The 24,713-nt window shown below is 44.6% G+C and overlaps 1 protein-coding gene across 1 annotated transcript in view; it reads right to left on the reverse strand.

The window, feature by feature from the left end:
• The window catches only part of PKD2L1 (polycystin 2 like 1, transient receptor potential cation channel), a 311,230-nt gene extending 290,189 nt beyond the window's left edge, over nucleotides 1-21,041 (reverse strand). The window contains exons 1-17 of the mRNA XM_085065378.1: nucleotides 20,694-21,041; nucleotides 18,567-18,688; nucleotides 17,000-17,143; nucleotides 14,755-15,730; nucleotides 10,794-10,907; nucleotides 9,350-9,477; nucleotides 7,960-8,216; nucleotides 6,893-7,117; nucleotides 6,317-6,545; nucleotides 5,760-5,930; nucleotides 4,865-5,046; nucleotides 3,738-3,858; nucleotides 3,051-3,149; nucleotides 2,162-2,283; nucleotides 1,728-1,845; nucleotides 1,364-1,500; nucleotides 431-578 (exon numbers count right to left, since the gene is read on the reverse strand). Coding sequence (XP_084921504.1) covers nucleotides 431-578; nucleotides 1,364-1,500; nucleotides 1,728-1,845; nucleotides 2,162-2,283; nucleotides 3,051-3,149; nucleotides 3,738-3,858; nucleotides 4,865-5,046; nucleotides 5,760-5,930; nucleotides 6,317-6,545; nucleotides 6,893-7,117; nucleotides 7,960-8,216; nucleotides 9,350-9,477; nucleotides 10,794-10,907; nucleotides 14,755-15,049 — 2,346 coding nt within the window. The 5' untranslated portion in view covers nucleotides 15,050-15,730; nucleotides 17,000-17,143; nucleotides 18,567-18,688; nucleotides 20,694-21,041. The remainder of the gene's footprint in view (nucleotides 1-430; nucleotides 579-1,363; nucleotides 1,501-1,727; nucleotides 1,846-2,161; nucleotides 2,284-3,050; nucleotides 3,150-3,737; nucleotides 3,859-4,864; nucleotides 5,047-5,759; nucleotides 5,931-6,316; nucleotides 6,546-6,892; nucleotides 7,118-7,959; nucleotides 8,217-9,349; nucleotides 9,478-10,793; nucleotides 10,908-14,754; nucleotides 15,731-16,999; nucleotides 17,144-18,566; nucleotides 18,689-20,693) is intronic.
• Nucleotides 21,042-24,713: the final 3,672 nt, after the last annotated feature.

Genomic DNA, 24,713 nt, shown 5'->3' on the forward strand with positions numbered 1-24,713 from the left:
CACATGTGTGATAAATAATCCTCAGGCCAGATGTTAAGATCACAGTCCACAACAGCCATGAGCTGCTCTTGCTGGAAAGGGCAATTGGATCTTTTTTTTTTTTCCTTTTTTTTATGTCTGAAGATGGACAGTTACAAAGCAACTGAAGACAGGCAAATTTTATCCACTGCCACCGAGGTTGGCCTCATAGGAGCCAGAACCTGTGTTTAAAGGTACCATGGTTAACTGAGGGGACATGAAGGCAAGGGGTTTTGTGTCATTTTGCTTAAACAGAAAAGGCTTAATCTTACAAAGTGCTGACCCTGTCCAAGCCTTTTTGTTTAATGTCACTGAGGATTGGAAAAGCAAAGATCATACCAGGCCCTTTCACTCAGCAGGGCTGTTCACCTGATCTGAAGCTGGTTCAAGTGCATGGTGGAGGGCTACCAACCTTGCTGACATCATCCAGTCGTTTGCCCAGCAGGTCCTTCCTCTTCAGCTCTTTTCTTTCTGGCACATCAAGCTTGTTCACCACTGCATCAATCTTGGAGCCAATGCTGTTTAAAGACTCTTCCAGCTGCAGCACACGATGCAGGAGGCTGAGTGAGACATGGAGAGCATTTGTAAGCTTTTTCTTGTGATGAATAGTAGGATTTGCAGCAGACATCTCCCAGAGACCTCAAATAGAAGTGAATGCTCCCCATCAGATAACTGATTCATACCCACTGAAGGCATAACTCCCTACTACAGTGTGTTTTCATCTGTAATCAGTGGTTCTGCTTAGGATGGATCCCAGCCACTTTGGATCACACTCCAGACACAGTATAATTCCATTGTTAAATATTGCACCTGTCTGTCCTTTGATATGGCCTTATGTGGTTTGCTTAGTGTTTCTCAGTAGCAGAACCAGGATCTCCTGATTCTCTGTGCTGTATTTATCCCATGCTCCTCCTGTGGAAGAAATAGCCAAGTGTTATTCTTGGACCTGGAGGATAAAGGCCAGCTAGGCTCTAAATCAAGGATATTTATTGCTACAGGACCTTCGGTAAAAGTATCAACTTTCCCTGGCCCAGTTATCTGGGCCACCTTCTGACCTGAAACATGCCAGCATATTGCCTGTGGCCAGATGACAGCTACAGAAGTTATTCAAGAGGCAGAAGGCAACATTTTTTAACTCAATCTTTTACAGGAACAAGCAAACTATATTACTAGAACTGTCCCAGTTATCTCCTGACCTGCTTATTTACCCATGTGCAAGAGAAAAGGGACAAAATTTTACTGAAACTGCTCAGCACCACCGTAAAGAGATACATCAAGGAAGGAAGCAACAGGAAATCAGAACCCTCATTTGCAGAGGGTTAAACTACTGACAGCACAAACATACACTTGGAACTCTTCTTTGGAGACCCAGATGGCCTTATTGGTGTGGTTATTCCTTGCTTCCATGTAGGTCAGATTCTCATCCAGGTTGTTGCCACCATAGGATTTCCCCAAATTTTCAATCTCTGTATTTAGAGCAACCTGGAAAACAAAGAAACTCCTGCAAATGTGGATACTAACTATGCCAGCTTCACTGAGAATAACACAGAGCTTCACAGGCAGCAATATACTCAGCTGTATCCAGGCAGAGTTGGAGCTATATTTTAGTTGCCTGCTTAGTTTATACCATATACCTAAAGATGCCTGAGGCCACTTTGGGGTGATCTCTACCAAACAGAAGGTTTTTTTCCCTTGCCCTTCTTTTTTACCCTTTTTGCCTCTAGGTCATGCTTCATCTGCTGTTGCTCCTCTTCATCAAGGATGCGGTTGCCATCCTTGTCAAATCTGGAAAAAGCTGCTGTGATCTCATGGTCTGCATGGCCCAGTCTGCAAAAGAATAGAAAGAGAAAGCTCAAAGCATAGAATTACACTGTTAAGCTCTAACAGAGTGAGAATTTTGAAATCAGTGTATTAATCCTCCTGCCAGTGACAAACCTAAACACCTGAAACGGGCAGGAGATAGTAACACAAACCTATTTAGAACAGGACACTAAACATTTGAGAAAAGATTTTTTTTTTGTTAGTGTTAAATTGCCCAGATCTGAGCTAACTGCTCTCCTTGTCTTGAAAAGCAGAAAATTTAAATTACCTGTGTTACTAAGAGAAAGGACTAAGTAGGCATCCCTCAAACTGACTCACTTACTCCTTCAAGCTGTTCTTGAAGTCTTCAAAGTCCAGTTGTTTAGTTCCATTTTGCAGGGCTTTCTGCACATCAGAAATCTGCTCCTTCTTCAGCTTCAGCCTCATGAGTGTCCGGTTGTAGCTCTGATACCAAAGATGCAGACACAGAACCACACACATAGAGCAGTGAAAAGTAGAGCAGAGTGGGCAGTGCAATACAGCGGAGTATATGCTAAATAATAGCAGGAGTTGGTAAGCTTTCCACAAGCAAAAATAAAACACTGCTGTATGAACCTCACCTCTAAACTAGAATCACACATTTGAAGTGACACTAACATGCTAACTCTCTGCTTTTCTTGTCCCAATTCTTCCTTTATCTGATTGCCCAGCACATCAGCTGTTTAAGATAGTGTCTCAAATACTATTCTTTGCAGAATATTGGTCCCACGGCAGAACTGCGACCCTCCAGGAACTTTTCTGGAATTTACCCATGGGAAAGCCAGACTTAACCTGCTAGATGTGTGCCACTCTAACAGGCTCAGCTTAGCAAAGTAGGATTTGCCACGTTATTGATCAAAGTGCATTCTATGAAGAATTGAAAGAGCTTTGTCTAAAGACCATCCACAGAAGAAAAGTCTCCCAGAAACACTAAGTATCTGTAAGATACTTACAGATGTAAGAAACATCAAGTTACAGGATTCCCCCAACACTTGCTTTCTCATCTCATTGCCAAAGGGTCTGGGAGTTTGATTTATCCCAGAAAGGAACTGTGACTCTTGTGCACACAAAGAAGAGCGGTCTGGAGTTGGCAACCACTGTTTCTCTCTCGTAAATTCCACTTAGTTCAGGGCACCTCCAAAAAATGCTTCATGATTTAGCTAGAAAGTAGCACAGCTTTCACTATTCATCACCTGCTTCAAGATGTCAGAGAACTGGAGCTCATCTTTCTGGCTTGAAAGCTCCTCCTTGACTTCTGAGTAGGTGTCATTGATGATGGCCAGAAACATGTTCTAGAAAAAGGGGAAGAAGCGAGATGAATATTCATGAGACATCTTGCCTGCTCCAGCAGCTGAAGCAGCAAGAAACAGGCACAGATGTGCAGGACTTAGTTAAACAAGGGGTTGTTGCCCCATGGGGTATCCCTTGGGCAAATTAAAGAGGGTGGAGAGAAGGCCCACTTCAGCCACAACATGTTTTCTTAAGTTTTGCAGTTAAAGCAGTGGCTGAAAGTACATTTGTTCCCACCTCAAATACTACCTTTGGTAGCTTCTCTTGCAAAATCTTAGGTTTCATTTGGACTCCTGGCGCTATGTGTTCAACCTGGTTATTATAAACATCCCAGCACCCATTGCCTAGGAAGCCAGTCAGTTTCAGTCTTCACCTTAACAGATGTGAATATGGCCTTTAATCACCCTAATAATCAAATCCCCAGTTGTAGTAACATACTCCTTGCCTATTGTGGTCTAGTTGCACTGTAAAGCTATTGTAACATAAACTACTTTTCTAAGCATTTGCACTGCACCTAACCCAGGGATTGCCAGGAGGGGTCTCCCAAACACTGCTCTCAATACAGGGACAAGGAGGACTTCGTTGCTTACCAGGAGCACAAAGAAAACAAAGAACACATAGGTGACAAAGTAAATAGGCCCAAGAACCCTGTTGGCGTTGTCAATGGAATTGTAGTCAAAATCACCGAGAATGATCCGAAACTGGGTGAAACTGGGGGAAAGAAAGAAGACAGGGTCACACAAAGGCACATGCATTGATCCTACATCCTCGAACAATCCTGAGGTGAACCTGAACCTGCCTGGAGCCCACATGGGCACAGGCACAAACTAGAGCAGGGTCTAACTCACTGGAGAGTGGTGAGTCAAATGTGTCCATGGTATTTCAGGGCTGACAGGAGCTGATCTGGTTAGAACAAGAGGAAAATAAAACATGGTTTCCACACAAATTCAGGTTGTCCAAAATGTGTTTTGGTATAAATAGGAATCAAAACCAAAACAACCTGAATTTTTCCTTATTAAAGGCATTTAACTCAACAAAGCCATCTCTTGCAAGAGATGTGAGACTCTGGAGGGGATGTTAGAACTCGACAGTGCTCTTCAATCTTTTGCAGTTCATAGCCCCTATAATGAAGAAAGTTTAAGTCTGTTGATCCCAAGTTTCCTTATCTCAGTTGTCTCTTACAGACCCCTCAAAGGCAGGACCTGGATGCCCAGAAGTCTGTGGAAGACAAGCTGAAAACCATCGGTGTAGCAGGTATCTCCATTAACATCACACATTGCCTGAGCAGGCCCATGGACTGAAGGATTGTCTGAGACTGGATTTTAACTCACTTCGCCAACACTCCCTTCTGTGTGTGCTCATCCACTCACTGGTCATCCTCCATCTCAGATATATTGATTATTATCTGTGGGACTTCTCTGGAAACAGATATCCTTACCAATAACCCACATATCTCATGTCCTTACTGATAAACACCAGACAAACAGCAATCTGCCTGTAGCCCTCAGTTTTCTCACTGTGTTCTTTTGTCCATGAAGATGTCACAGCCAGAAGGCTGTGAGCAACTTATTAACCATTGTGGTTTTATTACAATGAGATACAACAGGTATCTGACTGACCTTGAGATTTCCAGCGGGGGGTGGGGGGGAAAGAATAGAAAGCAATTAAAATAATTTTGATAAAATTATGGAAACAGGATACTAATTTGTACACTTACATGCATTTAACAAAGGTACTGAAGTTTTCCACTTGTGTCCCAAAAAGAAGGTAACCCAGCTGGGCATAAGCAAAGAAGACAATGAAGAACATAATGGCAAAGCCCAGGATGTCCTTGGCACAACGTGCCAGTGTGGAGGAGAGCTGGGTCATTGTTTTGTTAAAGCTAATGTACTTGAATATCTGCAGGATGGAAGAACAGGGACAAAGTTAAGCCAAACCATCAGCTAGGTCAGTCTCTCTCATGTATGCACATTCTTACTAAAATGAGAGGTTCACTATAGTACCAAAGTACTGAGGAGGAAGTTGGGCTAGGGAATGGTGGCTTAGTCTTCAGGATATTTGTCCCAGGTGTGGCACCATCCTCCTTTGAGTTCATAAATGTGTGACTTTGTTCCCTCTGTCAAAGGAAAATACAAACAGGGGCTGCTAGAAGGAGAAATGTGTTAAAGCTAATGAGGAGCCCCTTGGTGTCTTTCCACCATACCAAGATGCTTTAGTTGAAATGCAAAGTCCATGCCAACAGATGAGTCATTTCCAGCTCTTGAGTGACCATCATGAAAGGAAAACATGGTTTGCAAGATTATCCTTCAGAATACTAAAATAGTACAGGATGGACAAAGTTACATGGTACTCAGCATTTTCTAAAACCACTCTTACACCGCAGTGTCTGAGGTCATCTCCCTGACTTTTATCTCCAAATAACTGGCCTCAGAATGCAGGATGAAAAGTTGCCAAGATTTACTGAAAAACAGGACATATATCTTTGAGGAAAATCCTCTATTCTATAGCTGTTAAAACTAATTTACTCAGAAGGATGGAAGAGACAATCCCCAAGCTATCTAGAGGGAGAGGTGTGACTGGAGACCTGGCATGCCCCAGACCCCCTACAATACCTTGATCCAGGCAAAGAATAAGTTAACTGCATTCATATTGTTGTACTGTGTCTGCCAGAATGCCAGGAACTCAAAGTCTGCGTAGGTGTTGGGGTGTTTCAGCAGCTCTCCCAGCAGCCTGTTCACCTCAGTGGTGCGAAAGATGTGAAACCCGATAGCGACAATGGAGAGCTGCAAAGAGGAAGAGGAATAGTCCTCAGTGATCATTGTACCTATGCTTTCCCTGGAAATTAAAATGACACAGAACTCATTAGTATCCCACTTCAGAGCTGTGGGATAGCCCATAATGATGGGCTATGAAAATAAGATCTTGATGTGCTGAATGATGCCAATGACTTCACAGTCTCTTGGGCATATTTAAAGAAAGTATTTTCTCCTAGCAGTTCTTCTAGACAAAAGAGCATGTGTCCATTTGCTCTGCTGTTCATTTTAGTATTAGAGCAAAACATGTGCCAGCTCTTGTCTTACCTAGATTAATTTCCACATTCTTTCATGTATTTTGGCTCTTATACCTCCCTGCCATTACTCCTTCAAAAAAAGTGTGGAAGGATCCTCACCAGAATGACAACCACATCCAGGATGTTCCAGATGCTGGTGAAGTACTGAAGTTTGTGGATACGGAGCTCCAAAGCCTCTTCCACCACATAATAGAAGATAAAGACACAGAATACAATTTCACAGGCAACAATGAAGAAGTCCCATGCGCTGACATATCGTATCAGCTTCACTGTCCGGATTTGCCAGGAGGGAATGGCACCACCAGTGGCTGGAAACTCAACCACTAACCTTGGAGGGGACAAGAAAACAATTACAAATTAAGGGATGGAAGCTCAGAGATAATTTTGGGAGGCATCAAACTTGAGCATGAGCTATCCACCATGAGTGGAAGAGTTGTGCATGTGTTTGGGCAGCCATATCTCTGCTGCTTCATCGCCTGTGATAGAAAAAGGTGAAAGGTCATGAGAAGTGTGACTGGTTATTTCAGGAAGACCAAGCCTAAAACATACAATTTCTACTGACATCACTCAGACCCACCCCACTAGTGGACCATAATAAAATATTTGCATTTTAACAAACAATGGCATTGAGAAAGATACAAGAGGCTAAAGAATTTTTGTCAGAACTCAGCTTACCTGAGAACACAGAACAGATTGATATTTGCATTATACACAGAGAAATCAATGAAGACAACTCGTGTTCCCCGATCCAGCCACAGCTTCTCCTTCAAGACTTGCAGGGCTTCAGCACTCTCTTCTCTGGTCATCTTGAGGTCTATGTAGTATCCTCCCCCACTGTAACTGGTTAGTCTTCCCCAGTGAGATGAACCACCCAGCTCCTCCTCAGAATGGTACCTCCACCTGCAACAGACAAGCCCCAAACAAAGACTTCACCTACTCAGGCTTGGATATGGCCTTCTACTCAGGAGAAACTAGACTATATCTTCAAGGGGCAGAGCAGTTTTTAATTAAAGGATTTGCTCTTAATTCCTATTCTGACCCTAAAAATTTCTCAATTATTACTAGTTTTCTGGTTTAGTGCTTCCCAGCAGTGATACAACATGATTTGCAATACAATGGAGGGAAAATTCTGAGGTTTGTTGGCTATATGAGTCTTGTTTTCAGGGAGTTTACTCTCAGGACCTACTCCATTGCCTTCTACCACATCACACACAACGATCTGCTTAGAATGCTCTTGTATTTCCTAACTAATAATAGCTTCTCATTCATGGATCAAGACTCATGCAGTGAGCAGAATTATTAAACTGCAGCTACCTTACATTATTATAGAGAAATAGGTTGTCAAGATCAAAGGGATGCATTCCCTTTTCTCTGGCTCCTGAAGTCCCAGAGGAAAGCAAATATTAACTTGCCAGCTGAATGTCAGCTTGCCATTTAATGAATCTGGTCCCAAAGTCTTTATTTATCCTCACTCTCTTAAAAATAGGAAACAATTTCTTCCTAATTTTCCACTGGATTTTTCGTGGCTTTCCCAACATGAAAACTCATTCTGTTGTGCCACTCATTCTGTTGTGCTTCTCCACAAAGAGACACTCAACCTTATTGATAGACAAAGAAAGGACTTGCTGCCTCTGACTACAAGGGGAATTCCAGCCCTATGTGAGAAACTCACCCCGGGCATCCTGCAGCTCAACAGTTCTTATTTGAACTGGAAGAGAGAAATTTGGATTAGATGTACTTACGCAGTTCCATTGACGAGCCCAAAGGAGACCCTTTCCTCCTTGTCTTCGGAGTATACATCATAGCAGCCTGAGATTTCCTCCTTGAAGTCATTGTGGACCACACAGGAGTTGTTCTTCACCTTCAGTTGTCTCATGCGTGGGACACCCAGCAGCAGGTTCTCATAGTAGATGTATGACTGGGTGCTGTGTGCTGCCAGGGACTCGTTGTTGTACCACTTTGTCCAGTAAAGATTATCCAGCAGGGGACCTTGTGCATACTGCAAGGGAGGGAGAGAACAACTCCTTCATAGCTCACACATCAGAAGAATTCTCTTAGCCTAGGATTGAGATAGTAAGACCTGACCCACCCCTCTCTGCTCCCCAAGATGGAAAATAGTACAAGTTTGTGTTGCTTGCATGTTAAGGAAGGGAAAGACCAGAGCTGGTGGTAGAGGAGGGATGCTGGGCAGCAGGGTCATCATTGGTTTCTCACAGTTCTGTAATGTCTTTGCTACACCTTCTATGACTAACAAAGAGACAAGAGCCCTACAAGTCTCTTTGTCTTTTCTACTTCAGTCAGCACAAGTCTCAAGGAATTGCCTTGGCACCAGTTGTGAGTGATGAAAAGTGCGTGTGCCAGTGTCCTGGAAACAGCAGGGGAGAAACAATAGTGCCATTGTTTGCTGGACTGTTTTAATATGACTGAAAAAGACAAATCTAATCGACAAGTAATTTCTGGCTGTCAGAGATAAGTGGTTGCAATAACTCAATGGCCTTCATTGTGGCTCTCATTATTCCTTCACTCATTCTTTGACAGAAATAAGTTAGACCCTAGACGTTTTTCCCCTTCTTTATTCTCTTTGATAAAAGCCACTGCAAATTTTAATCCAGGTTCTTCATAAAGAATCTATAGATTAGACAAACCCAGGCATGAATTAATGGCAGGTTAACTTTGCTGTTCATGAATGGCCATGAAAACAGACATAGGCTGTTACTAGGACACCAGCTTGAAGATATTGAACTGTAGGATTCAAAGCTTCTTGTACCACAAGAAAACCTGAAGTAAATCCCTTGCCTTTTCTGGGACAGTACCTCCCATCAAATGCTCACATCACCATAATTATTTTGTTATGTCCTGCCTGTTCAGCTGGCAAGTTATTGGTGAATGGACTCTTCTAGCCATGCACAGCACTTAGCTAGCCAGTATTCTGGACACAGTGCTCAGAGATAAATTATACTTTAAATCAGTGAATATTTTGCATGCAAGTGTTATTGTAGCTATTGCCAGTAGCTGGCAAAATCTTGTGGCAGCAAAATGCCTTGCTGAAATCACTGGATAGTGCTTCAGAGGGAACTGAACATCCCAGTTTAGCTGAGAGGGTTCCCCATGCCAGGCCAGATTTGTACTCACCACCCAGAAGTCAGCCATGCTGCCGATGGACTGGAAGGAGACACGGCCATCTGTAGAGCTCTGCAGGAAGAGCTCAGACATCACTTTGGTGTAGTAATAGGCATTGGAACTTGTCATTCCATATGTCACTAAGAGAACAAGAGCAGGATCCTTCCTTATACCTGAATATTGGAGCCTGATATAAATGTATTTATATATTCCCTTTCTATGTACCTTATATTTTCACAGGTAAGCTGAACAAGGCACAGGAGAAGTCTTAGGACTCTCTATTTTCTCAGGGATTTACAAACTTATCTGCTGCCCATTCCAGATTTTAAACTGTCAGAATGACCAACTATAAGAGTTAAGTATTGAGAAAAGACCACGGGATGATACAACTGAACATCCTGGGTAACAGCTTTTGTTCTCAGACAAAATTTCTGAGGGAGATTTTATTTCTCAGAATAAAGCCCAGGATGCATATTTTGAATTTCTGATGTGAAGACACGAAGCCAAGAGACCACCCTATTTTCCCAAGTGAAAAGCTCCAGGTAAGTTTTCATCTACCAAGAAACCCCAAGAGGAGCAGACTAACTTCCACAAACATGTTGTTTCAACTGTCCAGTGCTCCTTCCTTCAGAAAAACATCCATTGTGGTGATCACTAAGAACATGTCCTACTCTTGAAAGGACACCAGGAAAATAAAGCACCTGACATTCAAGACACATTCCCCCCCACACCTCCTGGATGAGTCAGTGTGTGACAACACGTACGTCAGTGTGTGTCTTGGTTCTTTAGGGAGAGTGACTGTCTCCCTGGGCCAGCATGATAGTAACTTAGGGTACTATTGTCTGTCCATCTCCCCTGACACAGGGTCCATGAAATATAACCCTCTTCACTGTTCCAGGCCACAGGTGCTCATTTGTGATAATGAATGAACCTTCCTGAAACCAGACAGCCATTGTCAGACCCACACAAAGTCCATCAGCATTAGCATTCAGTGCAGGGACACATTACATTCACCCAAGAATAACAGGGTGAGCTGCCGTCTGCTTTATCACCTCAGCCAGCCATCCAGTCTCAGAGGGGAAAATCTCCCTGAACTGTGTCTTTGGTATCAGGAAGTTTCTAGATTTGCTCTCCAGGTCTTAAACATTTGCTGTGAAACTGCAAAAAGACCCTGGGCAGATTCTCCCAGGACTGTAGAGTCAATGGCTAGAACTGAATATGTGAATCAGAAAATACTACTTAAGTCTAACCAACATCAGTAAGCATTGGTCAGTAATTTTACTTCTGTGTGCAGCAGCTTTATGTAGGTTAATGACACAGCTTCTTGCTGCTGTGAGTGTCCCTATAATAAATGTAACACCTACAGCAGAGCAAGGAAGACTAATAACAAAATCTCACATTATTCCCCTCATGCTGCACACAGAAATGATGCCTATGAGATATGACAGCTACTTACATAGACATATGTCCACCAAGAACATGACATAGACCAGCAGCTCTCGCAGAGTGGTTTTCACATAAAGCTCCCTGTTTTCAGCCGTGTTCTCAGTCAGCGTAGTGCCCCACAGACCTGTTGGGTATAAAGAACAGACTCTAGAGTTTTGATGGCCATTCTCAAGGGCCATGTGAAGAGCTGTAGTCCTGTTCCAAAAAATTGCTGTTGGGAGTTGAAGTTTTGTTGCTTTTCAAGGCAAAGCTACTTTTCATTTCAAAACTTGAATTATAAAAGTGTGCAAAATACCCCTAAGAAGAACAATTCCACAATGAATAGAAGATTTGGGGCTGGCCAACACTGAAATGTATTGGTTTTTTGTTTTGCTAAATCACTCTTTAGTTTTCTATTTGAGTTCATTATGGCCCGATCTTTTCCTGACTGTTTTTCTGCTTACTTTTTGCAGAAATTCAGCCTTTGTCACAAATGCTCTTGAAACCATAATATTTCATCTCAGTCACCCATGTGCCAACAGCTGACCTTCTGAGAGGTCTTACATAGCAGAACTGCATCTGGTGTTAGCTTTACAGCTATTTCTCCTTTTAGTGTATATTGAACCATTTGATCCCAAATATTTGTCTCTTGCTTACCTAAAAACTCCTGCCATTTTCTTTTTGGTCATAAGACTCAATCAAATAACCCAACTCAGTATTTTCAGCATAACATTTAGAGCCAAATTATGTTCAGGACATCTAACAATGGAACTTAGCTGAATCCAATACACATATTCCAACTGCACCAACTAACGATCCTATTTCTTCACACAACTCATTAAATGTCACCAGGGTTGTCAATAATAGAGAAAAACTTCCTTTAAAAGGAGCCTTGATATTTTGGGTTTGATGAACTACCCGATACCATTAGTGTATTTGTTTGTTCTTTTTGTAATGGCTTTCTGTTGCACTTTCTGGAATGCTCCTGAAGTTGAAAGGCACGAGAACTTTCAACTGAAAGCCTAGTGATGAAAGCCATGTCAATAATACCCATTGTCTTGCTGCTTTCTGCAGCTCCTCGAGAGCTCAGCCCTGATTCCTATCCCCAGTAGGATGCAACAACCATCTTTCTGCAAGCCAGGATCAAAGGTAATCAAAGCCCCCACATTTGAAGTCATTTCTGGCAGACGACAAACTCCTTTTTTCTCTGGAGCAAGCAGAAGTGTTCTAGTGGTCTGTGTGCATTTATCCTGTCATTTTGATAGCTCTTTGGCATCTCAACAGATTGGAGAGCTTTTGGCACCATCAACTACCATAGTGACTGTTGCAGCATCTGCCATCACTCCTGGGCAGAAAAACCAGTAGCCTGTTCTGAACAATTCAGACCAGCAACAGAACTGACAGCCTGCAGAAGGTCAGGATTCACTCCTGTGGAGGAGAAAGTATCATGCAATCTACAGGAATCCTAACAATGGAGAAAACCAAGGGGAAACAATCTGTCTGTCTCTTCAGGTCACTTTTAAATGACCACTTTCATCCTTATATATGACTACATCACAGTCTTTAAACAGGTTTGTTTTGGGGTTTTTTTCCATGAGCAGGGAACTCCTATTATCCATATGTTTGGAGCAAAGGCACAGACCTTCTTTAGTCTGAGAACAGAAATGTACTTGGGAACACCTAAATTCAGGGACACTGAAATATCCTGAGAACCTGCTTCAAAGACTTGCCCAAAATGATACCTGGAGGACCATGTGGCTGCTACAGAACCCTTTCAGATTGCTTCCAGTTGTTGTAATAGTATAGGAGCTGAGGTTTATTTTCAGCTACGTCTTTAGGAAACATGCCCAGGACATCTGTCATCTCATACACAAAACATATCCCCATCTGTGTCTCCTTTGGCACCACCTACCCCCTTGGGGATGCAGCTGTCTTGGACATGACATTTGGAGCAGAAGGACTCAAGGCTAGAAGACATCCAGTCTTCCTTATGGCACCTTGAATGACCATGCAGCACTCACGCCGCTAAGCAAAGAAAAAATAACAGAATCTAGAAAATAGGCTATGAATGCAATTCATTTATAAGTGTCACCTTCCAGATAGTAAGAAGTGACTGATAAGAATTACTGACAACACCTACATTATCTTTTGGGTGTGCTTTTAAACCAGACTTGTGACGCAGGTGAGTGACTAGCTCACAGCCTCAGGTACAGCTGGAGATCCTCTTCCAAAGGCAGTGGGAAGCTGGGTGTCTCAGCAACTGCCATGCAGCCAGCTACACAGCAAAGTCTGTCCATAGGTTGGCTGTGGAACAGTGGAGGTGGCAGGAGGCAGGCAGGAACCAGGACACAGTTGCTTGGACTGTGCTTAGAGAGGAACAATCCTGAGCAGTGGCACTAAGAGCAGCAGCTACTCACTGCTAATCCCTCACAGCAGCTGATGAGGACAAGAAAAAGACAATAATCCCACTATTACCACTAGCCTCGAAGAGCTATGGACATGTGATCCCAGGGAATGGTTTTTAAGCAAAAAAACCCAAAACCCCTCAAACTGTCATTGTCTAACTTACTTATATTTATTACTTCTATTTTCCATGTGAGCCACCAAGGTGATTAAATAGAAAGGGAAGGGGGAAAGCCAGCAATCAAGAATCAATGAAGAATGATGAGCAAGTAGAAAAGATGCAAAGGAAGGAAGCAAATTCTTCAAGGAAAATGTCCCCACTTCTGTGAGGCTTTAAGAGGCCTTTGGTCTGTTTGACTTAACCTTTGGATTCCAAGCTTTGGTATTACCTACAGCCCTATCTACCACCCTTAGTGACAGGACACACTGTTTGAACAGTCAGAAGAAGAAAATGCTGTAGTGTCCTAACAGTTATCTTCATTTGCATACTCCAAATTCAACTCCGGCAGCTCACAAATGGAAATTTGATGTTAAAGTACATGTTTCTCCATTTTAAGCCTCAAACAATGCCTAGAAGAAAGCATTTCAGAATAAACCAGGTAAATTATACACTGCCTATGAGTAATTTGTAATTACCTACCAAACCCACTCAGCACTGTTCCTTGGCCAGGAGAAGTCTCTAAAGCCTCTGCTCTGAATTTCTTGAGAATTAGTAGTGTTAGACTGTAGTGGCAATGACAAAAGTATTGATCATACAGGGGCTGTGCAATTTAGGACCAAGCTATACTGTTATTCACTCACTCATACTATTAGCGGGTACAGCTCTGAGAAAAGTTTTTGCCTTTAAAGTGAGAAAAGACACATTGGCAAGAAAATGTATTCCTTTTTGCTTTATCTTCCCTGTTTTGAAAATGTTAGGATTTTATGCCTTCTATAAGAAACTGTTGAAATAACGCTCTTACCCAGAATGGCATCCTGGCAGCAGACTTATCTTGTCCCCAGGGTTTTGTTTGCCTCTGAATAAGCCTACATAGTATTTCATTCTCCTTTGTCTTTTAAACTGGAAAACAGCACCTCTTTCTTTCAGCTATCTTCAAGAAAAGCATTATTTGATACATTGCTGTAATCCCCTACATTTCAGTCCTGACAATGCTAGATTTTCTCTGGTAGATATGTCTATCAGTTCTTATGTCACTGTAACACAGGGGCCAGTACCACTCTATCTAGAAAATGCACACAAAGACAGAATAGTCTCACCACCACTGTGGTGGCTGCTGTGGATTCAGAGCACCTAAACTTGCCAACAGATTCACTGCATGACCTTGGGCACACCACTAAGTCTCTTACCTTGTAGTAAAGGTAACAGGGCAGACCACGAAGCTGTAGCAAGGCACACAGAACAAGGATGCTCCTTTCAGGCCAGCCAAAGACAATCTCTGGAGTAATGCCACTGCATGTTGAACAGCTCCCTGGGCTACAGGGACACTGTGAGGTTTCTACCTTCTGCATCCCATCTCTTCCTCCCCTCCTCCCCATACCATTGTTCTGAGGGCTAATAAGTCCCTTCCAATGAGATATGAGAGATTTACCTCGGATGCCTCTGAAGATGTAGAAGCAGCACTTGAGGAAAGGACTTCTCTTCCCATTCACAGCTTTGCTCTGTTCTTCTTGGTAGGGCAGTGGATCCCCGACCTCGTCAAAATTCTCATAGGGATTCTCCAGGACAGACTTGGGGTTGTAGATGGTTTGAATTTTCAAGGAGGTAGAGGGAGAGCCATTGTAAACAGGATTGTCCCAAGCTTTCTTCCCCACTGTCTCCAGTTCATGCACCTCTGCTACTTCAAAGTGGCTCTCAGCTCTGTTGTTTAGGTGAGACAAATTCATGGCTACTCACTGCCGGCACAAGTACTTTTTAACTGGAATTGTGAAGATTGCCTGCCCAGGCTGGAATTAAAAGTTAGCAGAGAGATAATCAATGCCAAACAGCTTGTCTGCCTCAGCAGCCAGGAGAGGGCACACCAGCAGCTCTCCACAGAGAAATCCTCTCTTTTATATCAGCACAGCTGGTGACACCGATCAGAGGAGTGGCACTACCCCTTGTTAGAAACCACCGTCAGCTCTATTATCCCGGTAGCCTTGGGAACATCGATAAGTCCAGGAATCCTTCTCTGCTTTTTAGCGGCAATAACAGACCTAGATGCCGTCGTGAGGAGGCTGTAAGGGGCCAGGAGAGGTTGGACCCCTCCGGCTGCTGCAGGCCGGGTCAGTTCCAGGGGAAGCTCCGGCCAGGGGCCGCAGAGGGGCAGAGGGGCCGGACAGCAGCCTTTGCTCGGGGCCGGAGCGCTCCCGAAGGTTCAGCGATGGCCCAGAGAGCAGAAGCTCCCGCGAGCGGCAGCGCCGAGCCGGCAGGGCGCACAGCATCCTCTGCCTTAGCTCAGCGTGAAAGCAGCGGTGAAGCACGGCAGGAAATGTAGTGGTCGTTTTGGAAACCAGGGGCTGGAATGTTCTACTTTCACAGTATTTCCACAAGATCCGCACTGCCTGCCGGACCTGAGGCAAGCCTGACTAAAAATAAACAAACCAGGATTACACCAGGCAGAACGGACAATAACAGTAGCTGGGGTTGCCTGCATTCACCTTGCCTCTGGCCACCTGCTGTCCCAGTAGCTGTCCCAGGCACCACAGCTGCTGCAGGGCTGTGAGTGTACCCTGGAGGGTCCCAGGGCTTGACCCTGGGCTGACACACTTGTCTTGGTGATGAGACTATAAAAGAATGTACAGCCCAAACCTGGTCCTTCCTCAGGTGTGAAAGCACTGTTCAGAAGAGGTGCCTCTCCATGGGTACTAAGGGTTGCTATTTTCCTGTAGGCCCATGGGGCTCAAAAGTACAAGAAAGGATGCTTCCTCTGGACTCTAATGTTCATACAGGTGATGTTGTCAGGCCAGCTGGGATTTGCAGAGATGTCCCCTAGGTGTCATCTACTTAATCATGGCAACTTTGCACAGGGCACTAAGAGGGCAGCAGCTGGTTGAAAGGTCACTGGAGGTCTGGGTTAGGTCCTTTTACTGAATTTGGTATTATTAGGGCTTGTGGTGTTTTACTACTCCCTAGCAAAATGAAAGCAGTGGCATGGAATCAGCAGGTTCAACGGATGGAAAGCATTTGCAGGGCTCCGAAGCAGCAGGAATACTAAGGAATGAGATCTCAGTGAAAGGCCATGTGGCAGAGGCAGGCACCCAGTTGCACTCCTGGGACCATACAGCAGATATCCCTGCCCATGCACAGGTAGTATGGCTTATGTGCAGAGCTGCTGCTTTGGGGGAACATGGGGTTTTTCCACAGTGCAGCTTTTGCTGCCTGTGGCACAGCACCACCACACATCCCATCCCATCCTTCAGGACCCAGGTACAGTGCAGATCTGCCTTCTCACTGACTGGGGCACAGAGCAGGTGGTGAGAGGGGGGACATTGGCCTTCTGTATTGAGAGACCAAGTCACCCACCTAGCCCAGAAGACAGGTCATGTCTGTGTCACCTGAGTTTGAAGAGCCTAATACAAAGCAGAACCAAGAGCACCCTATAATTAAAGAAACACACGCAATGCTTTATAAGGCTGCATGGGGTGACTCGATTTATGTGGGTCTGAAATGCTCCTTTTCAGCCAGTAAACTTGAATTATGGGAGATATGTCAGCTGGGGGCGAACACGATCCAGACTTTAGGACCTCATAGATCACTCTGCTATGCCCTCTATTGTGTTTGATGTAAGCCTGTGTGGAACACCAGAATTTGCTGGCTGAGAAACAATGCATCTGATAGCACATTTCAGCACTTACCTCACATCTTTTTTCCTTACAGTGCCTTGGGCCTTTTTTGCCAAACTTTAATTCTTGTGAAAACCAGCCAACAGAATTTCTCTTCTCCATTCTTCCTTTTCCCTTCTTTGTTCAGATCCATTTTTCAGCAAGCCTAGAAGAAACCTTTCAGACTTACCCATGTAAGATTGTTTCTAAAACCAGAAACCACCATCGCAATGGGATTCAGCATGTTAGAATAGGACAAAGTAACATAGCCACAGAAGTTTTTCTGTCAGTGTGCCAAGCACACATACCTTTAAATATCTCATACTTAATTCCTTTCAGTAAGGAGAAGAAAGGACCAAAGAGTTCATAAATTCCACCCCCCACCCCCCAAATACTATCAAACACTGAATTAAACCTACAAAGCATTTAGATTTCATGGTTAGAACAAAGTCCTATCAATTAATGAAGAGCAGTCATTTGTTTGGCCTCAAGGTGAGTCTGCTCACCAGACCCATGAGGACAAGACTCTCCAGGAGCTCACCAGCCACTGCTGAAGCAGCCCTGATGGGAACAGTTTCACCAGCTAGAGGTGATGCTGGGACACCAATTACAGACCAACTCTCTGGGCTGATCAGAGCTGGCAGAGGACCAGGATAGAAGTAACCAGCTCTATAACAGAATCAGTTTCTGCCCAGATTTTGAACAATCCTTTTAGTTTTCTTCCAGGACCTTAATCATCATCACTGAGATTTTAAAGTTTTACAGATGTCTCATTCTTGAGAAATCTTGTATATAAGTTTAGCAGCAGGCAGTATACTGCAGTCACTTTCATTTCAACTATAACAAAGAAAGAAAGAAAGAGACACCAGCCATTTATAAACAATTCTAAATCCAAGTTCCTGTTTTCTCACTTAAGGTGCTATGTTAATTCTCTTGGAAATGATCCATTTTCAGCAGGTTCTCACCAACACAAGCATTTGGTTCCTACTTCCAGGCAACATGAATAGAGCTAGAGATAGTTGTTATCTCTGTGGATTGCATCAGGGACAGAGAATGGGAAAGTGGTGGTGACAGCACTAATCAACTGTTAAACATCAGAAATAAAAAAAATAGACTTCCAAGCAGAGTACTTTGGTGTTGAGTAAGCTGTTTATGACATGTTTTGAAAATTTTCCCAGCACAGTGTATTAATGTTCATGTGTTTTTGTTACTTTTCATTTAAATTAGGTCTTCTCTGCCTATCTCTTTTTTTTTTTGCATTCAACAGGCAGATTTTATCTACATTTAAATACTACCATTCTTATTCTAATAATGTTCAGAGGCTAAGGAATCCAACCATCTCATGAGAGACTCATTTAGGAACCAGCACAAAAGGTGAAAACTGCTTTCTGCATACCCAGATGTAAGAACCGTGTCACTAGCAACCCTACATGTCTCCAATATGTCAAGATAAATATGCTTGAGGAGGAGAAGGTGAAGAGAGAGTGAAGGACATTTTAGCCAAGGACAGATTGAAATTGATCTATAAAAACTGGTTACCACGTTGTACAACTTAGCAATAAGTTTTCATAAACCTTTGTACAAAGATGTATTTACTTACACTTACGTATTTCCTAACATATTGGAGAGCTTTCTTACATTCACGTACCTGTGCAGTAACCTTCAGTGGGGACTTCACTGGCTGGCTGCAAATTCACAGGGATTGTGCATGTGCAACTCCACCTGAGCAGAAAGAAATAGGTACAGGATGAAGTGATCAGGTCCTTTACAAGATAATGGTGATTTTTCCTCTTTTTAGAATAATAGAGTTAAGTTGTCTTGATCTCTAAATACAATTTTGATTACGAATAACCTTTACTGGCAACCTGCAGGGTGTTGTTTTCTTAAATCTTCATTGCAATACATGCAGATGTGCAGATCCATGTGTGGGCATGTTACCACACACACATGCAGCAAGCACACTCTGTGCTCCTAGGAACTGTCTGGGCCAACTGGCATTATTGAGAGAAAGTCTGTCTTTGACACACCGTGGGCAGTGACGAACGCCCAGATGAGCACCACACCTAAAATCGCACAAGTGCCTGAGGAGGACCAGCTTCAAAACAAAAGGTATTTCCTCCTGTGCAATGAAACCAGCTTTGGGGTGGCAACCAATGCAGAGTTTACTCCCAGAAGTGACCCACGCTTGTGACAAGTCAGGCAGCTTCCATCAAGGGGCTCAAGGAGTCACTTATAGGCTGGGCTGCTGTCAGGGGCAGGGTGTTTTCTCTGCTCCTTTGACCCAGATTTAGCACACTTAGCAAGAAGAGGGACACACACAGTCTGTGCCCCATGGCATATTACAGGCAAACACCTGCCCCTGTCTCTGCAAAGACAAAGCAGGACTCAGACCAAAGATTTCTTCCCCAATCCAGCTATCTGCCAGATGCAAAAGAGTCTCTGTATAATATCCCTGAGAAAATGGCAGGTTGGCAGCTTGTGTTGAATGAGTGTGATGAGAGGAAGGAACGCTGATCACGCTTGATTTTTCGGGAACGTTGAATTAATACATGGCCTAACACATAGGGAAAAAATAGCAGGATGCATCAGATGTGAGATATGAGACTGTAGTTTCAATCAGTTTTGTTAACAGAAGCAAGCACCATGGAGAATTGCAGTGCTACATTCAGCTTTCTGATGGAATAGCATAATTCATATAACTGGAGACTAGTAAAAGAAGGTCTCTGTTGTGGAATTGTTTCCCTCCTCCTCCCAAACTTGTGTTCCTGCTGGTGTTTCCACTTTTAGATGCACCAGCATATTTTTATGCATTTAATCTCTGAAGTGTAGGTAAGGCCTGAGCTCTTTTCAATTCATTCACAGTAAATCTTGCATTGAAATATTGTTTGGTTTCGTTAGCTATTATTCATACTTCTGTGCTTTTCGTCTACTCCCCAGTCACATGCTTATGAATTTAGTAAAGCCCTTAAACTCACTACTGTGACCACCTAGGCTTGTTGGGCAGTTCTCTGGGAATTTTATAGCATATGGCTCTTGGCTACAAACCGGCACAGCGTTGCCCTGTTTGGAAAAGCTCACTTGGAGCATCATTGACCATTTTGGAGGAACCCCACGAGGATGGTGTTCAAATCTCTCGGCGGTGACAGTCCAGCCCACCTCAGACACTCGCACCCCACTCCGGCGGGGTGCGATCTCCCAGCGGAGCCCCGCGGGATGCTCCAGGGATGCCGCGGTCCCTTCCCCGCCTCGCTGACCCTGCACCGCAGCGCCGCCCGGCCCCGGCCAGCAGGTGGCAGCCGCGCTCCGCCCCGCGGTCCCTCAGCTGTCCCTGGGCCCGCCGGCTGCCAGCGCTCCTCGCCTCGCGGCCTTCCCTCTGTCCCTCGCCGCCTTCCCGAGTGTCCCCAGTTAGCCCCTCTCCGATGGCCTGGTGCCCTCTGCTGAGCACATTGCCCAGCAGGTGCCTTGCCGGTGCGGAGGTGACCGCGCACGCTGCGCTGCCCCGGCGCCGCAGGCTGCGCGCTGTTGGAGCGGCGTTTCGGCACTGCCAGCCCGCGGCTCCTGCAGGCCTCCCGGGCCGGGCAGCGCAGCCCAGGGCAGCCTGCCCTGTGCCCTTCCTGCAGCTGCTCCCTCCTGCCTGCACGGCCCCCTCCTCAGGTGGCTCTTCTGCCTGGAAGCACATTCCCCAGCAGCCACAAGCACTGGAAATCCCAATCCCACCAGCACTCACCTCCCGTGCCACACTGGGCTCATCCTTTATCAAACTCAGTCAATTACTGCCTGTCACCCCGGTTAACAAGGACAATATGGGCAGAGCCGGCACAGCCTCAACAAGACCCAGCCTGCCCTTGCCAGGACAGAGGAGCAGAGACATCCACCAGCCGGGAGAGAGGCAGCCAGGCTTCTCGAAATGCTCAGCAGAACACTCAGCTACCAACCAATCCTGCCTGAGGAGCAGTGCAGGTGTTTAGAATGAAGGGAGTGCAATTTATTCCACCTGGGAAAACTTTCTGGCTGGTTACTGATCCTTGGATATCATGCACAAGCTACACCGTGAGTGGCAGCCATGGAGGATGTATCTGGCCATCTGCTGAAAGTTGCCAGGCTCTTTGCAGTTTAATCATTGCATGTTGACCTCAGGAATACTCCCACCTCTCAGGGCCTCTGGCAGGGGCAGGAAATGCACATATCCCATGCAGAATAATTTAGGGAAGGTCCAAAGGGTGGGGCTGGGGGTATAAAACTGGATTAGCAGTTCAAACTTAAATCCTCAGCACCGGTTAACTGTCATGTAACTCATTCCTGGACAGGGAACTCACCCTGCCTGTTCCTGTCATGCCTGAAGCAAACTTTAGTAATGAAAGACACTGAGATCAGGGTCATCCAGGAGAAAACATCAAGCATCTCTGATACCTGCTGCAGGAGTATCCCTCTCCCCCTCCTCTAGCAGCTGTCAAGTGTCAGCAGTTGACATTTTGGTGTTGTTTTTCCCCTAGTGAGTGACTAAGGCTCACATTAACACCCACATGCTGAAGAGGAGATACCCTGTTCCTAGGGGTGACAGAAATGTTTGTGATATGCCCAACAACACCAGAGGAGGGGCTGAGTCCCTGTATCTGAAGGCCTGGCATCTTCTGAGATCCAGCTGTGAGCCCCATGAAGCAAATGCAAGAAAAGGAATCCTGACATCTTTGGAAACCATGGCAGGAACCCTCTGGATGCTAAAGAGCTGCCCTAGTTTTACTTCAGCACATCCTGAGCTCACTCCACTGTTCTTTTGGGAGAAGATGCTGGCCAAGTCCTGGCCAGAGAGCAGAGAAGCAGATTCCTCAGGAGTTGCAAATGATTTACCACATTTCTCTTTTTGTTCACTGCTTTTCTGTAACCAAATAATTGTTTAGATTAAAATAATCTGTCTTCAGTGCAATTATATCCATTCAACCTTAACAGTCCCATGCTGCCCAGTACTTATTTTTCTCTACTTATTCCTGACCATGTAATTCCAAACAAACGATTGAGTTTATATTTTATAGGCAGGGAGACAAGATAAGGAAACCTCAGGTGACCATTTGAAAACCCAGAGGCTGCCATCAGTTTTAGGATTAGGTGCTGTATGTGATTGATACTCAGGGATGAGCCAATCACCTGATGAAGCCAGTTCTTTGAGGATGTACTTGAGTGACTGAGAAAGAGGAAGTGAAGAAGGAGCTGGGGCCAAAGCAGTCACTGGCAACATTGTGTGTTTGCACACCAGTTAGCTGCTATCTGTGTTCCAGTGCTTTCCACTCATTCTACTTCAGCATTCAGGCATTTTTGCTGGGATCTTGGAGTACCTGTGGGATGCTCTCAGCATATTACCAAAGCTGTGATCAGGTGGGGACATCATTGTGGGGGTGACATTGTAGTCCCTTGGTAGTGGTTTCAGAGGTCACCATCCTGACAGCCATTTATGCCCCAAAGCTGCACAGCCAAGTGTAACACATGAAACCAAAACTTTGCTGGTGCAGGACAAGGTAAGTTTGCCTGGATTCTCCCTGTGTGATATTTTTGCTGTTCAGGGAGGCTCTTCAAGTTTTAGGGTTGCTAATCTTTATATGCAAATCCTTTTTCAGAATTGTTCTTCCCAAGGCACACCACAGAGCCAGCAGGCTATTTAAAAAGCAGAATGGCACAGTGGACAAACCTCAAACCTTGGGTGTCCCCAGTGCCAAGCAGAACCAGACAGCTCCTCCACGTGTCTTTCTTACGCCACTGTTTGTACATCTGCACTTCGCTCTGCCTGCACTGTGACATTGTGAGCACACACTCCACTGTTGCCCCCCAGACTCTTACCTGCAGAGCTGCTGTCTCATCACGTTGCTCTTCCAGTGTAGGTCTGGACAGATGACTCTTCCCCTCAAACTAGAACTTTGTACTTGTCTAGTGAATTGCATCCTATTATTTAGTTCAGTCCATGTATCCCATTTGCCAAGATCTTACTGGAAATCTGAGCAGGGTGACCTCCAACACATTTTCTATTCTTCCCAGTCCAGTACAGTCTACAGAAGGAAGAAGCTTGGTCTGTCTTTCCTTCCATGTATCAGCAGGGAAATTCAAAGTAGCTGCACTGCAGCTATGGAACCCAGAGTTGTTCCAGCAGCCCTCAGGCTGAAAGTGGGAGCTCTTAGCCCAATTTCTCAACACCTCCACAACTATTTTCACCTAGGTAAAATTAGGAAGATAAGAACAGTTGTGATAATGTTATATATTTCTGTACCAAAAGCCATAAAATTCTGCTACTTCACCCTTACTTTACTTTCTTTTCTCAAAGAATCAGGAATAAAATCACCTGGCATCATCAATTAGAGAAGGCTGACGTAATTTCCATGCCAACAGTGGTTGTTCTTGAACTTTATACCTGAATCCTCTGCAAACATGATCCTTTCAAACATGGCTTCAGATGCAGGAAAACACATGCATTCCAAAACACACCAAATGCCTTCTGGGTGAATGTGTGAATGCGTGATTACAGTGTGGTGGTCAATAATCTGCTCACCTCTCCGGTGCCACGAGGACCAGACTTTGTAAGAAGCCTTTGTAGACTGACATTTTTAATGAGAGTTCTATGTTAGTACTGTCACAAGACTTGAGAGACAAAATGTGGACACTTAAAAAAGGTAACAGAAATAGATAAGAGCAGATTATATTGGGCAGCAGGGTGCCCTCAGTGTTACCTGCTTAAGATTTTAAACTTGCAACAGATCTTTCCCTCTATTAACACACCAAACACAAACACCACGTTAACACAGGGCATTTTTACCCGACAAAACTAACAGGAACCCAGAAGTCTGCAGCCCTTTACTTGAAGTGAGGAGGTAGAAGTGGAAAGGGAAGAGTGTTTCCATCTCCATTTTTTAGAGGAGACAGGGTAGACAAGTTATTTAAAGACCTGAAAGGCAACAAAACCAGGCAGGCAGGTAAGGGAGCAAGTGAGAACCTAAAAATGTTCCTGGCCAGAAACCTCACAGCTTGTAGCACCTGTTGCTGCCCAGAAACATAACAGCTTGTAGGATCTTTCTCCTTTGGGACTCAAAATGTCCTTTACTTGGCCAGCCATGTATACTGCTGCAACCCACACACCATTGTGGGGATGCACTCTGCTCAGGGGGAATCCTGAAGCATTTTCAGTTGCAAATGGACTTAGACAAAGACACAAGCACCATCCCTGTTCTGTAGGAAAAAAACCAATAAAATGCTGCTCATGACATATAGTTCTTCACTGGGATCAGCAGAGAGGGAAAGGAGGAAAAGCAATGCTGGCTTCTGGAAGTGTACAAAGCTCTCTGCTCTAGTTCTGTTGTCCAAGAGGAAAGAAAACGTTCACTTTAAAAGCAACTGAGGCATGGATGTAGACAGTTGGAAGCAGCAGGCAGGGAGAGGCACACCCCATCTTTGAAGTTTTCCTTTGTGTGTCACTGATAAGCCTAGAGTAGAGAGGACTGGGTTGAGGGTCCAGCAACTTTCTTCTTTGTCCTTCCTGCTACTCATAACAGCAGCATGTATGTATTCTCAGGGCAACCTCACCAGTTTCTCCCTGCCAAGGCATGCCAGCTTCCTCTAACAGGATTCTATCAACAACATCTCCAGGACAAGAATGAATATCTGTGATTAAGCCAGGAAGCATGGAAGGGAGATCTCTCCCAGCCTCTAGATCCCAGGTTACTTTTAACTTTGGTAAACATTTTGTTCTCCTAAGTGCTGGGGCAGCCAT

This window comes from Lichenostomus cassidix, chromosome 6, assembly GCF_008360975.1.
Source record: "Lichenostomus cassidix isolate B80296 chromosome 6, HeHo_3.0, whole genome shotgun sequence".
Taxonomy (NCBI): Eukaryota; Metazoa; Chordata; class Aves; order Passeriformes; family Meliphagidae; genus Lichenostomus; species Lichenostomus cassidix.